This window comes from Heterodontus francisci, chromosome 20 (assembly GCF_036365525.1).
Source record: "Heterodontus francisci isolate sHetFra1 chromosome 20, sHetFra1.hap1, whole genome shotgun sequence".
Taxonomy (NCBI): domain Eukaryota; kingdom Metazoa; phylum Chordata; class Chondrichthyes; order Heterodontiformes; family Heterodontidae; genus Heterodontus; species Heterodontus francisci.
In genome coordinates, this window is record NC_090390.1 from 50,922,010 (window position 1) to 50,937,814 (window position 15,805).

At 41.6% G+C, this 15,805-nt stretch overlaps 1 protein-coding gene across 2 annotated transcripts in view; it reads right to left on the reverse strand.

Annotated features, from left to right (window-relative positions):
• Window positions 1–15,805, reverse strand: part of dock1 (dedicator of cytokinesis 1) — a 744,225-nt gene that overhangs the window by 37,031 nt on the left and 691,389 nt on the right. For both annotated transcript variants that reach the window (XM_068052738.1, XM_068052739.1), the window contains exons 45-46: window positions 6,935–7,111; window positions 6,103–6,186 (exon numbers count right to left, since the gene is read on the reverse strand). In XM_068052738.1, coding sequence (XP_067908839.1) covers window positions 6,103–6,186; window positions 6,935–7,111 — 261 coding nt within the window. The remainder of the gene's footprint in view (window positions 1–6,102; window positions 6,187–6,934; window positions 7,112–15,805) is intronic.

Sequence of the window (15,805 nt, forward strand, 5' to 3'; positions counted from 1 at the left end):
GTGGGGGTGAAATCGGAAGTATCGTACAATGGTTACAGTACAGAAGGCGGCATTTCAGTCCTTCGAGTCCACGCCAGCACTCTGTAATAGCAACTAAGCTAGTCCCACTAACTCGCCCTTTTCCCATAGCCTCGCAATTTTTTTTAATTTTCAGGTGCTTATTCAATTCCCTTTTGAAAACCATAATTGAATTTACCTCCACCACTCTCTCAGACAGTGCAGTCCGGATCCTGAACATGGGCTGTGTAAAAAAAGGTTTTACGCCGCCTCTAGTACTTTTGCCAATCATCTTAAATCTGTGTCCTTAGGTTCTCGACCCTCTGCCAAAGAGAACAGTTTCTCTCTATCAAATCTCCCCTCAACCTTCTCTTCTCTGAAGAAAACAACCCCAGCTTCTCCAATCTATCCTCGCAATTGAAGTCCCTCGTCCCTGGAACCATTCTCGTAAATCTTTTCTGCACCCTCTCTAAAGCCTTCATATCCTTCCTAGAGTGTGGTGCCCAGATTGGACACAATATTCTAGTTGAGGCCAAGCTACTGCTTTATAAAGTTTCATCATAACTTCTTTGCTTTTGTACTCTATGCTGTGATTTATAAAGCCCAGGATCCCATATGCCTTTTTAACCACTTTCTCAACCTGCCTCGCCACCTTTAACAATTTGTGCACATGTACCCCCAGGTCTCTCTGTTCCTGCACCCCCTTTAGAATCGTACCCTTTAGTTTATATTGCCTCTCCTCGTTCTTCCTACCAAAATGTATCACGTCACATTTCTCTGCATTAAATTTCATCTGCCATGTGTCTACCCATTCCACCAGCATGTCTATATCCTCCTGAAGTCTATCACTATCCTCCTCACAGTTCACAATACTTCCAAGTTTTGTGTCAGCTGCAAATTTTGAAATTGTGCCCTGTGCATCCAAATCTAAGTCAATATATATGAAGAAAAGCAATGGTACTAGAACTGATCCCTGCAGAACACCACTCTTCCTGCAGTCCAAAAAATAACTATTAACCACTACTCCGTGTTTCCCATCACTCAGCCAGCTTTGCATCCATGCTGCCACCGTCCCTTTATTCCATGAGCATGAACATTGCTGACAAGCCTATTATATAGCTCTTTATCAAATGCCTTTTGGAAGCCCATATACACAACAGCATTACCCTCATCAAACCTTTCTGTTATCGCATCAAAAAACTCAAGCAACTTAGTTAAACATGATTTGCCTTTAACAAATCCATGCTAGCTTTCCATAATTAAACCAGGTCTAAATGGCTATTGATTTTGTCCCAGTTTATCATACACCCTTTTTTGAACAACAGTGTAACATTTGCAATTCTACAATTCTCTGACACCACCCCCTGTATTGAAGGAGGATTGGAAGATTGTGGCCAGTACCTCTGCAATTTCCGCCCTTACTTCCTACAGCATCCTTAGATGCATCTCATTGGGTCCTGGTGACTTAACAACTTTAAGTACAGCCAGCCTTTCCAATATCTCCTTTTCATCAATTTTTATTCCATCCAGTGCCTCAATTACCTCCTCCTTTCACTATGACTTTAGCAGCACCATCTTCCTTGGTAAAGACAGATGAACATTCTCATTTCGTACCTCAGCCATGCTCTCTGCCTCTATGCATAGATCCCCTTTTTGTCCCCATCCCTCCTCTTACCAACCTTTTACTATTTACATGACTGTAGAAGACTTTTGGATTCCCCCTTAGTTAGTTGTCAGTCTCTTCTCATATTCTCTTTTTGCCTCTTTTTTAAATTTGTTCATGGGATGCGGGTGTCGCTGGCTAGACCAACATTTATTGCCCTTCCCTAATTGCCCTTGAAAAGGTAGTGGTGAGTTACCTTCATGAACTGCTGCAGTCCTTGGGGTGTATGTATACCCACAATGCTGTTAGGATTTTGACCCAAGGACAGTGAAGGAATGGCGATATAGTTCCAAGTCAGGATGGTGTGTGGCTTGGAGGGGAACTTTCAGGTGATGGTGATCCCATGCATCTGCTGCTCTTCTAGGTGGTGGAGGTCACAGGTTTGGAAGGTGCTGTCAAAGGAGCCTTGGTGAGTTGCTGCAGTGCATGTTGTTGATGGTACACACTGCTGCCACTGTGCGTGCGGTGAAGGGAGTGAATGTTGAAAGTGGTGGATGGGGTGCCAATCAAGCAGGCTGCTTTGTCCTGGATGGAGTCGAGCTTTTTGAGTGTTGTTGGAGTTGCACCCATCCAGGGAAGTGGGGAGTATTCCATTATACTCCTGATTTGTGCCTTGTAGATGGTGGACAGGCACTGGGGAGACAGGAGATGAGTTACTCGCTGCAGAATTTCTAGCCTCTGACCTGCTCTTTTAGCCATAGTATTTATATGGCTGGTCCAGTTCAGGTTATGGTCAATGGGAACCTGCCAGGAGGTTGATAGTGGGAGATTCAGCAATGGTAATGCCATTGAACATCAAGGGGAAATGGTCATTGCCTGGCACTTGTGTGGCGCGAATGTTACTTGTCACTTTCCTTTTTCACTGCCCCTCTGAACTTTCTATAGCCACTCTGGTTCTCATTGTATTATCAACCTGGCATCTGTTGTACACATTTTCTGCTTCATCCTACTCACTATCTTTTTCGTCATCCAGGGAACTCTGGCGTTGGCTGCCCTACCTTTCCCCCTCATGGGAATGAACCTAGACTGTACCTGAACCGTCTCCTTTTTAAAGGCAGTCCATTGTTCCATTACAGTTTTGTCTGCCAAACTTTCATTCTGATTTACCCGGGACAGGTCCTTCCTCAACTGACTGAAATTGGCCCTCCTCCAATTATGTATTTTTACTCTAGATTGCTCCTTGTACTGCCAGTACTGTGTCACCCAGTGGTTGCGTTGTCAGCAAACACAGCCTTTAGTTTTTAATTTTGATAGATGTCTGGTTAGCATTTAGAAACAAACTGAAGTACTCCTGTAATTATCAACAGCATAGTTTTATTTCTTATTTTATGGATTAGGTTTTATTTTACAGATTAAGGTTTTATTCTACCTTAATTTGAAAGTGCAAGAAGTCACAATATGTAGGCAAATCTATATTTCAAATACTTGCTGGAAAATGCTTCGGTGGTGAGTGGGTGAATGTGCCCCAGTAGCATTCTCTTGCATGACTAAGGGCATGGAATGATGCGTGGGTAGATGGTAAATAAGACGAGATACAGATTTGTGGAAGCTTTGTGCAGATTTGTACAGCTGCAGGGATAAAACAAATATGTTTCTAAACACTATCTTAAAGGTCATAAACTCCCCCACACACATTAAAAAAAAAAGAACTGCGTAACGGCAGAACTCTATTCCTTGTGAAGACAGTTTTTGTAACTGAAACAGGGTCTTGATTCAAATCATGACATGCGCAAAACCATTAAATAATCTTATTAACTCTGACACAGCATAAATGTTCAGTACTTAGTACTTGATAGAGGGCATTATGCACCATACAATACAATTTCTACAAACATAAAAACGCTTATGTATAGTTATAGGTAAGTAAATGTAACTACTGTGCCTTGGGTTAATTTTGGCATCCAATTTTAACGGCATTGCGCAACAGCGTCCAACAAAACAATGCAATAAGGACACTGCCATAAAATGTGCAAACAAAGCAACAGAAATTAAAAGCAGATAAGTTACATTAAACTCATTCAAAACCTTACTTAGACCACACTTAGAGTACTGTGCATAGTTCTGGTCTTCAAATTACAAGGATATAAACAAGATTTATAAGGATGATATCTGAACTGAGAGGGTACAATTATCAGGTAAACAGGCTTTGCTCTTTTCTCTAGAAAAGAAAGACTGAGAGATGTCCTGATAGAGTTCTTTAAAATTTTAAAGGGCTTTGATAGGGTAGACATAGAGAAGATATTTTCATTTGTGTGGGATTCCTGAACTAGGAGCCATAAATATAAGATAGTCACTAATTAGTCCAGTAAGAAATTCAAGAGAAACTTATTTATTTAGAAAGTGGTGAGAATGTGAAACTCTCTACCACATGGAGTAACTGAGGCTAATTGCACAGGTGCATTTAAGGGGAAGCTAGACAAGTACATGAGGGAGAAAGGAATAGAAGAACATACTGATAGGGTGAGATAAAGTGAAGTGGGAGGAGGCTCGTGTGGAGTATAAATACCAGCATAGATCTGTTCGGCTGAAAGAATGTAACAGCACAAAAACAAGTCAATGTAATTCTATTTAATGGCTGCTCCTCTTCATTGTCTACCTAGGTTAAGTAGGGTCTGTTAAGGACACAACATTTTCTGATAGTTTCCACAGGTTGTCCATTGTCTATTGCTTTCAACAGGATTTAATGGTCTTTCCTTTCCAAATTTTAACATTTATAGTTTTGGCATAATTTATTAAATTATTAAGCTGTCTTACATGTACCTTTCGGCAATGGTTCCAGAATGCTGTTTTACCTCCAAATCTCCCTCTTTTAAGGGTGATACTAGTCAAGGCTGCCCCTTTACCTGTGCTGCTTTTTCTTCAGTCCCTCAGATCCTGGTAGGATATGCAAGAGGGATAGATTTTCCTTTGAATCCTGACCTGGTTTCCTGTTCCTCCTACGGGAGATGTTTTTCTACTTTGTCTGCTTGATGCAGCTCATTTGTGAAAAAAATTGTTAGGGATTGAACTGGGATCCTCCCATTGCATTCTATATTAAAAACATTTTAAGACACCTGCAAATATTGGGCTGGATCTTGTCGTCTTGCGTGGCGGCGGGTGCAGGAAATGGCAGCCACCCTGCATGGAATCCGCGCCGCTGCGATTCTGCAGCAGGCAGCCACTTAACATACTGACGGTGGCTGCCCTCCCCAATCACGTGGTGGGGACAATGTCACTTGATGCAGCAGCAGTTGCTGGCGCCATTTTTAAAAGGCTGCCAGCCCTGCAAACAAATTGCAGAGTTGCCCCCCGTCTCCCCGCATCTATAAAATATTGCAGAGTTGACACCTTCACCCCCTATCCTTACACATAATGTAGAGTTGACCCCATCCACACCCCTGCCGCATCTATACTCAGAATGTAGAGGTGACAACTTCCCCTCCTCAGTGGTGCCAGCCTCTCGTGGATGGACAGTGAAGGCGCGCGAGTGCTGCACGTCGAGTACAAGATCAGGAACGGATGGTAAGATCACGACATTGAAATTCATGCAGAGAGGTATTTTAAATATATAAACTACGGTCCCATCGCAGAGTGGTGTAAGTGCCTTCCCCGGGGAGTTGGGGGCCGGCAATCCCACGCCGGGTCACATGGCAGCCGCTGCTGCTACAATTCTCCGGCCCCCCCCACCCCAGCGCCCAGCCATGGAACCCAACATCAGGAGGGCAACAAGATTCAACCCATTGTGTGTATTTGTTTATGGTGATGTCTATAAGGCGTAAAGAGGCCATAGCACTAATTTTTCACTGGTAACGATTTTTAATGAATACTGCTAAATGCACAATTATTGCAGGGCCACAGGGTAAGTGTGGTCATTGTTAAGAACCGGAATGCTCCACAGAATCTGGGGCACAATGGGAGGCATGAGTGATAGAGTATCGATGCATACCAATAATGCCATTGTGTAAGTACACATAACTACAAATAGAGGTTTTTTGTATTGTTGTACTTAGTTGGTCAGATGGTAAAATCCTTAGTTATCAGATATTATAATTATTTCATCAGTTTTAAATAACTAGTTTCTTTTCCAAAAGCCATTTTAAATCTATAGCAAAAGGTTTAAACTGAACTTCAGTTATTTTACAGAATAACTAATTTTTTGAATTTCTATTCTTGATACTACTGAAGGTGCCATTGAAGTACAACAGGCTATGAGTGTATATGCAGATTACTACGTGGGGGAGAAACATCGCCAGAGAAAATATTGTTAAGTCTGGTAGTCTCATATGGGATTACCTACTGACATTTCTGTGTCACAATCTGAAACTCATGATTATGTGATGTTCAACCTGTCAGATGAAATGACAGACAACTTTTCACCAGGAAAAATTCTCTCTCAGATGATGCTGGTTTATTCCTTTCGAGGCATCCAGCATCTCAAGTATTTAAATTCATATAGCTTTTACCTGCCATGCTATGAGGTCCTTGAGCTTTTCAATCTTCTCATGGTCTTCAGGGTGTTCCTGCATGTATTTTTCAGTGAAGAATGCCTGATATGAAAAAGAAACACTTTTATTAAAAATAATTAGAAATCTATTTTTTAAGTAGGATTTTCGTTATGGAGCTTGCATGCCTGGAAGTGATGCTGTAATAATCAGAAATATGCGATGGGGGTGGAGTGGGGGATCAGGCTTCTAACTAAGTTTTAATAAACACACAACAAAGAATTTCCAAAGACCATCCAATGTAGAAAAATAAGCGAAAACAAGGATTAATTTATCCACACCCTTGCTAAAAGTTTTATGTTGGGATAAAATACAGTACCAAGGAAAAATGATTTAAATAGCACTTTCATGACTACCGGATGTCTCAAAGTGCTTTACAGCAAATGAAGTACTTTTTGAAGTGTAGTCGCCGTTGTAATGCAGGAAACACGGTAATCAGCATGCGCACAGCAAACTCCCACAAACAGCAATGTGATAATGACCAGATAATTTGTTTTTGTGATGTTGAATGAGGGATAAATATTGGCCAGGCCACCGGGAATAACTCCCCTGCTCTTCTATCGAAATAGTGCCATGGGATCTTTTACATCCACCCGAGCAAGCAAATGGGGCCTTGGTTTAATGTCTCATCCAAAAGACAGTACCTCCGACAGTGCAGTGTTCCCTATCTATAATAGATGGGGTAAACTTAAAATTAATCTCATTAGTCAATGATAGTGTAATTTAAAAAGGTTTTAGAATTTTGACATCTGCATTATTAAACAGAAAAAAGGGAAAAATTCAACAAACAAACCTTTTCATAATTGGTGAAACCCCCCATCACTGCAGGATCTACAATTCCATTCAGCAGCATGGACAGAGGGTTAATAGTCAGGTTTGGGTCATTCATGTGCTGTTGAACCATGTTATTGATCTTCTCATTCGTTAACTGCATTGTTTCTATTGCGTTCTCCAAAGGACTTATCTCGACCTACAAAGACAATATATGTATATATAACCTTCAAACTGGTATTTTTCTGCTAGAAGTAATTATCTCAGTAAGTTCTGAATGAGCTCTGATATTTTGGTACCGTGCTCAGAAAGTTACATATTTTGTATTTGATTTAAGCTTGACAATAAATGTTTTCACATTCAGTTCTTTAATCTTCTCCTCAATGACAATTAGCAGCAATACGTGTTCTACAATCTAAAAACTATGAAGAAAATTGAGGACTCAAATGGTTTATAGTCTCGTGGACTGAAATTTTCTGGTTAAAAAGTAATGAGATACTATTATTTCTTATTATGTCAGTTCAAGAAGGTTATATTCCTCACGGTAATTTGCCTTAGAAGTCACCAAACGAAGATATATGCCTAAAGCTACATTCAGGTAAGTTGTACAAAATTAAACAAATTAAAATGATTTAGTTTGCTTCAAGCATTGTTACAATATATTGCTCCTTGGATGACAAATGTACTGTCCCCTACAATCATGGTCTTGGATTTCAGTTGAGTTATGATTCAACTCTACAAACATCAGTAAAATATTAAAATACAGCTGATACAAAGCTGACTATCTAATGTCATCATTATAGACAACACCAAAAAATATCCAAAGCAATTGCAGTCAGCCATGAACTAAAAATGCTCGCCACAGATACCCCCTTATCGGCCATGTTGGATATCTCCTTAAAAGATTCAACTCGATTTATTAGGCTTAACTTACCCATTACATGCTGCCTTTATATTTCAGTTCATATTTGTCCAAATGCTCATTCACTCTGCCCCTAATAGATTCTAGTAACTTCCCCACAACTGATGCAAGACTAATAGGCCTATAATTTTGTAGTTTATCTCCCTTATTCTTCTTAAATAGTGGAGTGACATGGGAATTTTTCAATCCAAATGGCAGTTCCTGAATCAAGAGTTTTGGAAAATCATGACTATTGCATCAACAATTTCCTCACTTGCATCTTTTAATATCCTGGGGTAAAAACCATTGCGTCCTGTAAATTAGTCTATCTTTAGTCTCAATAGTTTTAGTTTCTCCATCACCATTTTAAAAAAACTTATATTGAATCTAGTTAGTTCCTCCCTTTGACTTATTTTTAGCTTTCCTTGTATCTCTGGCATTTTATCATCATCCTCTAACTTGAAGACAAATACAAAGTAGTATTTAGTAACAGGGAACAGTAGCATAATGGTAATGCTAGTGGACTAGTAATCCAGAGGCCTGGACTAATGATTCAGAGATATGCGTTCAAATCCCACCACGGCAGCTAGGGGAATTTGAATTCAATGAATTAAATAAATCTGGAATAAAAAGCTAGTCTCAGTAATGATGACCATGAAACTATATGATTCTCATAAAAACCCCTCCAGTTCATTTCTTCCCTTTAGGGAAGGAAATCTGCCATCTTTACCCGGTCTGGCCTACGTGTGACTCCAGACTCACAGCAATGAGTTGTGTTTTTCAAAAATTCATTCATGGGATGTGGGAGTCGCTGGCTCGAACAGCATTTATTGCTCATCCCTAATTTCCCTTGAGAAGGTGGTGGTCAGCTGCCTTCTTGAACCACTGCAGTCCATGTGGGGTAGGTACACTCACAGTGCTGTTGTGTGGCACTACCACTGTGCTAAATGGGATAGATAAAGAATTGATCTGGTAGCTCAAAACTGAGCATCCATGAGGCTCTGTGGGCCATCGGCAGCAGCACAACTGCACTCAACCACAATCTATAACCTCATGGCTCAGCATGTCCCACTCTCTACCATTACCATCAAGTCAGGGGAACAACCCTGGTTCAATGACGAGTATAAGGGGGCATGCCAGGAGCAGCACCAGGCATATCTAAAAATCAGATGCCAACCTGGTGAAGCTACAACACAGGATTACATGCATGCTAAACAGCAGAAGCAGCATGTTATAGACAGAACTAAGCAATTCTACAATCTACAGATCAGATCAAAGCTCTGAAGTCAGCACAAAAGACAAGGCTGAAGCATTTGCAACCATCTTTATCCAGAAGTGCTGAGCAGATGATTCATCTTGGCCTCCTCCCATCAATATAGATGCCAGTTTTCAGACAATTTGAGTCACTCCATGTGAATATCAAGAAACGGCTGAACACACTGGATACAGTAAAGGCTATGGACCCAGACAACATCCCGGCTGTAGTGCTGAAGACTTGTGCTCCAGAACTAGCCTTACCACTAGCCAAGCTGTTCAAGTATAGCTATAACACTGGCATCTACCCAACAATGTGGAAATTGCTCAAATGTGTCCTGTCCACAAAAAGCAGGTCAAATCCAATTACTGCCCCTGCAGCCTACTCTCATTCAACAAAAAAATGATGGAAAATATCATCTACAGTGCTATCAAGTGACACTCAGGAATAACCTGCTCACTATTGCAGGACCACTTGGCTCCAGACCTCATCACAACCTTGGTCCAAACATGGAAAAGAGAGCTGAATTCCAGAGAGGAGGTGAGTGACTGCCATTGATATCAAGGTGGCATTAAAGAGCCCTAGCAAAACTGGAATCAATGGGAATCAGGGGGGAAACTCTCCACTGGTTGGAGTCATACCTAGTACAAAGGAAGATGATTGTGGTTGTTGAAGGACAATCATTCAGCCCCAGGACATCGCTGCAGGAGTTCCTCAGGGTAGTGTCCTATGCCCAACCATCTTCAGCTGCTTCTTTAATGACTTTCCGTCCAACATCAGATCAGAAGTGGGGATGTTCACTGATGATTGCACAGTGTTCAGTACCATTTGCAACTCTTCAGATACTAAATTAGTCCATGCCCACATGCAGCAAGACCTGGACAACATTCAGGCTGGAGCTGTTAAGTGGCAAATAACATTTGTGACACACAAGTGCCAGGCAATGACCATCTCCAACAAGAGGGAATCTTACCATTTTCCCTTAATGTTCATTGGCATTATCATTGTCGAATCCCCCACCACAAACATCCTAGGGGAACCATTGACCAGAAACTGAACTGGACCAGCCACATAAATACTGTGGTACAAGAGCAAGTCAGAGGCCAGGAATTCTTCACTGAGTAACTTAGTTTCCGACTCCCCAAAGCCTGTCCACCATCTATAAGGTACAAATCAGGAGTGTGACGGAATAATCCCATTTGCCTGCGTGAGTACATCTCCAACAACAATAAAAAAGCTCAACACCATCCAGGACAAAGCAGCCTGCTTGATTGGCACCCCATCACCACCTTAAACGTTCACTCCCTGCACTACAGGCGCACAGTGGTAGCAGTGTGTACCATCGACACTTGCCAAGGCGCTTTCGACAGCACCTTGCAAACCTGCAACCTCTACCACCTAGAAGAACAAGGGCAGCAGACGTATGGGAACACCACCACTTTCAGTTCCCCTCCAAGTCACACATCATCCTGATTTGGAAATATATTGCTGTTCCTTAATTTTTGCCAGGTCAAAATCCTGGAACTCTCTTCCTACCAGCACCTTGGGTGTACCTACACCACATGGACTGCACAGGTTAAAGAAGGTGATTCACCACCACCTTCTCAAGGGCAGTTATGGATGGGCAGTGAATGCTGGTCTTGCCAGCGAAGCCCACATTCCATGAATGAATAAAAAAGTTTGCCATTTCCTGATTTCCAATTACAATATCAAAGATTTACTGCTCGACTACATTAGTCGTTGTAGAATATATATATACACACATAAAGGTACAATATCATTCATATTTAAGAGTCTGGTAAACATAATCATTTGAGATGTTATTGGTTATGGTTGGACAGATGGTCAGATTCCCATATGCCAAATTTCAAATGTTACTGAGAACCTGATGATCGCAAGTCTTGTAAGCCATTTACAAAACTCAGTTGAAGTGTTCACAGATGGCTTGCAAGACTGGCAGACAAAACAAAATGTTGCCTCTTGCAAATGATTTAACAGCAAAACAATGTCAATTTAATTCCTAATGCATGAACACCTTGTGTAAAAGAGGCTGGCATTCATTTTTAAAGTCAAGAATATTATTTAGTTAAATGTCACAGAAATTAACTAATGGTTTTAAAAAAAGATAAATATTAAAGCTTTCTTCTATACCATCCTGCTCAAAATGCAAGTGAAAATCAATAGACTGTGGGTTCATCCAGCCTTTTAATGACAATGTTACTCCATGAATAGCTGCTCTTGCAGATGAGATGATCTGATTTGATCTGATGAGATCCACCAAAGGCAATTCCAAGTAAATACTGACAGCATTAACAGACTACTATACCCATTTCAAACATAGCAGAGAAAATTTTAGAACTTAATGGTGCACAGGTGGCTCAAATTCACCCTTCTGCTCATCAACAATGAAAATTAACAAGAGGGGGAAAGGAACAAAGGGCTGAAGTGAACGAAATAATTCTTACTCAAATCTTTTCACACTGACAGCATTATTAATAGCTACTGGCATTTTGTCATGAAGCTATGCAGTTCACTCTTGTTTTTGCTCCAAACTGTGATCGCATGTAAAATTAGCAGATACAAACTGTGAGGATGCTAATGTAAAATATTGCGATATCTAGGATTTAACTCCAGTAATTAGTAAACTCAAAAGAAAAAGTTAACGCTTTCTAAAACATTTGCTTGCCTTTTCAATAATTTTCCAGTGCAATTACAAATATTTTTGTGCAAAGAATTTATGCAGATAGTTCTCAGCATCAACATTGTTTCCAAAGGAGGTTTCAGCCAGTAGATTTAAAAAGAAAAATGAACTGTATAGCCATAGTTACTAATCATTATTAATGTACTTCACAGAACAGAGATCTCACAGATGCCAGCACAAAGCTAAATGTTAATCACTGTACTACATTTCAACTTGTAGCTGTGCAGTATGCAGCCTGCTATTGTGCTTTCCATTAATCAGCAAACAGAAAGTGAAACTCATCTTGCTTGCTTTCTTGTTCTTTAGCTTAATCTATATATCCTTTTGTAATGTGGTAGTTCTACATTACTTTGCTGTCCCTTCCATGTTCACATCCTTTCATCGTTATCCGAAGTGTCCACTTTTAGCATGAACATTGTTACAGCTCAGGCGGGAAGACTGCACTGTTTTTTCTAGTTGCACTTCTCCACAGGTCACAACATATGTTTAAATGTTTACCCAGTTACCGATACGGTCTATCATAGACTCGCTTTTTATCCCAGAATAAAATACACCAACCAGGCTTTTTTAATAACAAAATTATCAGTTCATTATAAAATAAGACAACTAGTAACGAAGCAAAGCATTAACACACAGATTGAAATACGAAAGTTCCCTTTTTACCTTAGCCACACGCACACACCAGTCAACTGAAAAATAGAGATTTTCTCTTTAGAGCATCATGCAGACCCCCCCCCCCCCAACCCACCTGCCAAGAATGAGGCACATTAATTTTGTCATATGAGCATTGATTTGAAAACTGTTGCTGAAGTGAAGAAAGGACTTGTTTAAAAAATAAATCACCAGGCTCTTGGCTGGAATGACCTTTGCACATTAACAGACAGTGCTTGTGGAGACAAAGGGGTTACTTCCCTATCCAATTTAACCCACAATGGACTGTGAGCACCAGACATTGAAGGTGAGGGAGCTCAAATTTCAGGATGACTGCTGGGATGGCCGAATCCACAAACAGGCATGGTCAGACCAACTGGTCACATGACTAGCCTGCTTGGCACCCTGGTTTTCTGAATAGTACAAACAATTTGAACTGACAGTGTCTGTTTGCTCCTGGACTGAAAAGACCTCTCCTGGCTGGCTCGCCACAGCCTCTCCTGTCTGCTCCCATCTCTTTCTCACAAGTCTCTGGACCCACTGAGGACACATGAACTTCAAGAGAGAAAAATCTCCTACATCAAACAAGGTTTAAGAAGAATATTGGGCCCCAGCAAAAAGCAAGACCTACCTACAATCAAGGACTTTACAGCGAGCTCAAAGAACAGAACTAAAACCATCTTCAGATATTGCCTCAAACTTTTCCACTTTATTTCTTCTGCGTTGTTCTGTCTCCATCTGCATGCGTATATCGCGTATGCATGCTAGTGTGGGCGCGTCACGTATCCACAGGCGTAAACTGAATTAGAGTTTAAATTTAATAAAGTTCAATCTTTTTTCTTTAAACCTAAGAAAACCTGTTTGGCTAGTTTCTTTGCCTTATAATTGGAAGTTAGTGAACAAGGATTCACCAAGCGCGAGCTAAAAAAAAAAGTGTTTAAAATTAAACCCTGTTACGGTAAGACCAGGTGAAGGCTGAGAGGGAACCCTAGACCCCTTTCTCACCTGGTCGTAACAACTTTGTTATAAAAACAAGACAGAAAAGAATACGTTGGCTAAAAACTTGCTAATTGTTGAAGAAAAAAAGAGAAGGTATGGAAAGATGTCAGTTGTCCTTTTTTGGTTTGGCGTCCTAAATACGCATAGACGGCCGTCACTGGGATCTTTCTAGAGCAGTTCTTTTCAGACGACATTGAGAATCAGTTTTCAGGTTTTCCAGGAGAATTGCAGCAATAGGGGTATCCAGCAGGCTTTTTAGGAGAAATGCAGCATCAGTTTCTCCTCTTCTTACACTTGATTCTCAGGAAGTTCCCAAAGAGATGGAAGAGGGTGCTGATGGTGACTGCTCTCTTGGCTGGTTTTCTCCAACTGCCTTCAAAACAGTTCACCCCCCCAACACACTGTCCAAAGTGAAACCAAAAACAATATCTCAAGAATCAAGCCTCCTGACCCCGAAAATCTTGACCTGTCACTTTTCTGTAAACATCTCCCCCAAGTCAAAAAGCCCCTGCTGGGTATTTATCTGAAGACAAGTGACTTCTAATAAGTGTTGTTTTCAAACAAGACCTCTCAGTGTCCTTGCAATGACCTCAATGAAAAAAAACATCCATGGAATCCTTTTCAGTTTTCCCAAATAAAACAATGCCCATAATTCTAACATACATGAGTCCTCAAAAAAAACTTAACAACAAATATAGAAGCACCGTCAAAAACTGCAATGTTGTTTCTGTTCCTGTTTAGTTTTCAACTGCCCAGCCTTTGGCTCACCACTTACCGCAACATTTCTGCAGCTACCAATCTGCTCAGTCACACCCTCACCTCCACCTTTGATACCCTTGTCTCCATTAAAACCATTACTCTCTCTCACTCTGGTCGTACCCCTGGTACAGCCCAAATCTCTGTTCCCATAAGTCCAAGGGACGCAGGCTTGAAAATTTGTGGACAACTGGTTTAACCATTCATCGCCTGATCAGGCAGGACCACATAAAGCAATGTTAGACCTGTTTCCATAATGGATTACTATTTTAGGATCATCTGGAATGCAAAGGTAACCCAGTTTTTCTTCACCACCACAAACTGTATTCTTAAACCCCTCTCCCATGTCTGCTCCACTGCCATCGCCAACAAGTACAAGGAGCTCACAGACCTCTTTGTCACTATGATTGAGACCAGCCTTTCAGTTCCTTCTGCCACTTCCCTCCCTTCCTTTAGTCCCCAAGGCTACACTTCCCCCAAGGTTCCCCCACCACCCCCCGCAATCCCCCTCGATCCAGCCCTGAACTCACATCTTTCTTGAGTTTCTCCAACTCACCTTATGTCCTCTCCGAGCTCATCTTGTCTCCACGTGACCCACCTCCTGCTCCCTCAATCCTATTCCCACCAACCACCCAACCTCTCTGCCTGGTCCCCATGTTAGCTGATATTGTTAATTGTTCCCTCTCCTCAGGTACTGGCCACATCCCCTTCAAATCTGCGTTATCACTCCTCAATAAAAAACACCCTTAATACCTCTGTCCTGGCAAACTATTACCCCATCTCCAACCTCCCTTTCTTCTCCAACGTCCTTGAACGCATTGCTACCTCCCAAATCCGTGCCCATCTTTCCCACAGCTCCAAGTTTGAATATCTCTAATCAGGTTGCTGCCCCTCCACAGTTCTGACACGGCCCTTATCAAAGTCACAAATGACATCCTAAGTGAATCTGACCATGGTAAACTATCCATCCTCATCATTCTTGACTGGTCTGGAGCCTTTGACATAGTTGATCACACCACCCTCTTGCAGCATCTCTCCTCCGTCGTCCAGCTGGATGTGACTGCCGTTAGCTGGTTCCATTCTTATCTCTCCCATTGTAGGCACAGACTCACCTGCAATAGCTTCTCTTCTTGCTCTCACACCGTTACTTCTGGTAAGCCCCAAGGATCTATCCTTGGCCCCCTCCTATTTCTCACCTACATGCTGGCCCTCAGCGACATCATCTGAAAACACCCCAGCTTCCACATGCACGCCGATGACACTCAGCTCTACCTCACCACTACCTCTTTGGATCAATCCACTGTCTCTGATTTGTCATAATGCTTGTCCAACATCCAGTGCTGGATGAGCATAGATTTCCTCCAGCTAAATATTAGGAAGACCAAAGCTATTTTCTTTGCTTCTTGTGACAAACTCCATTCCCTGGACACAAACTCCATCCCGCTACCTGGCAACTGTCCAAGGTTAAATCAATTATTCACAACCTTGGCATTAAATTTGACCCTGAAGTGAGTAACCGCCTGCATATCTGCTCCATCACCAAGACCACCTGCTTACAGCTCTGTAACATCACCCGGCTCCGCCCCTGCCTCAGCTCATTTATTGCTGAAACCCTCATCCATGCCTTTGT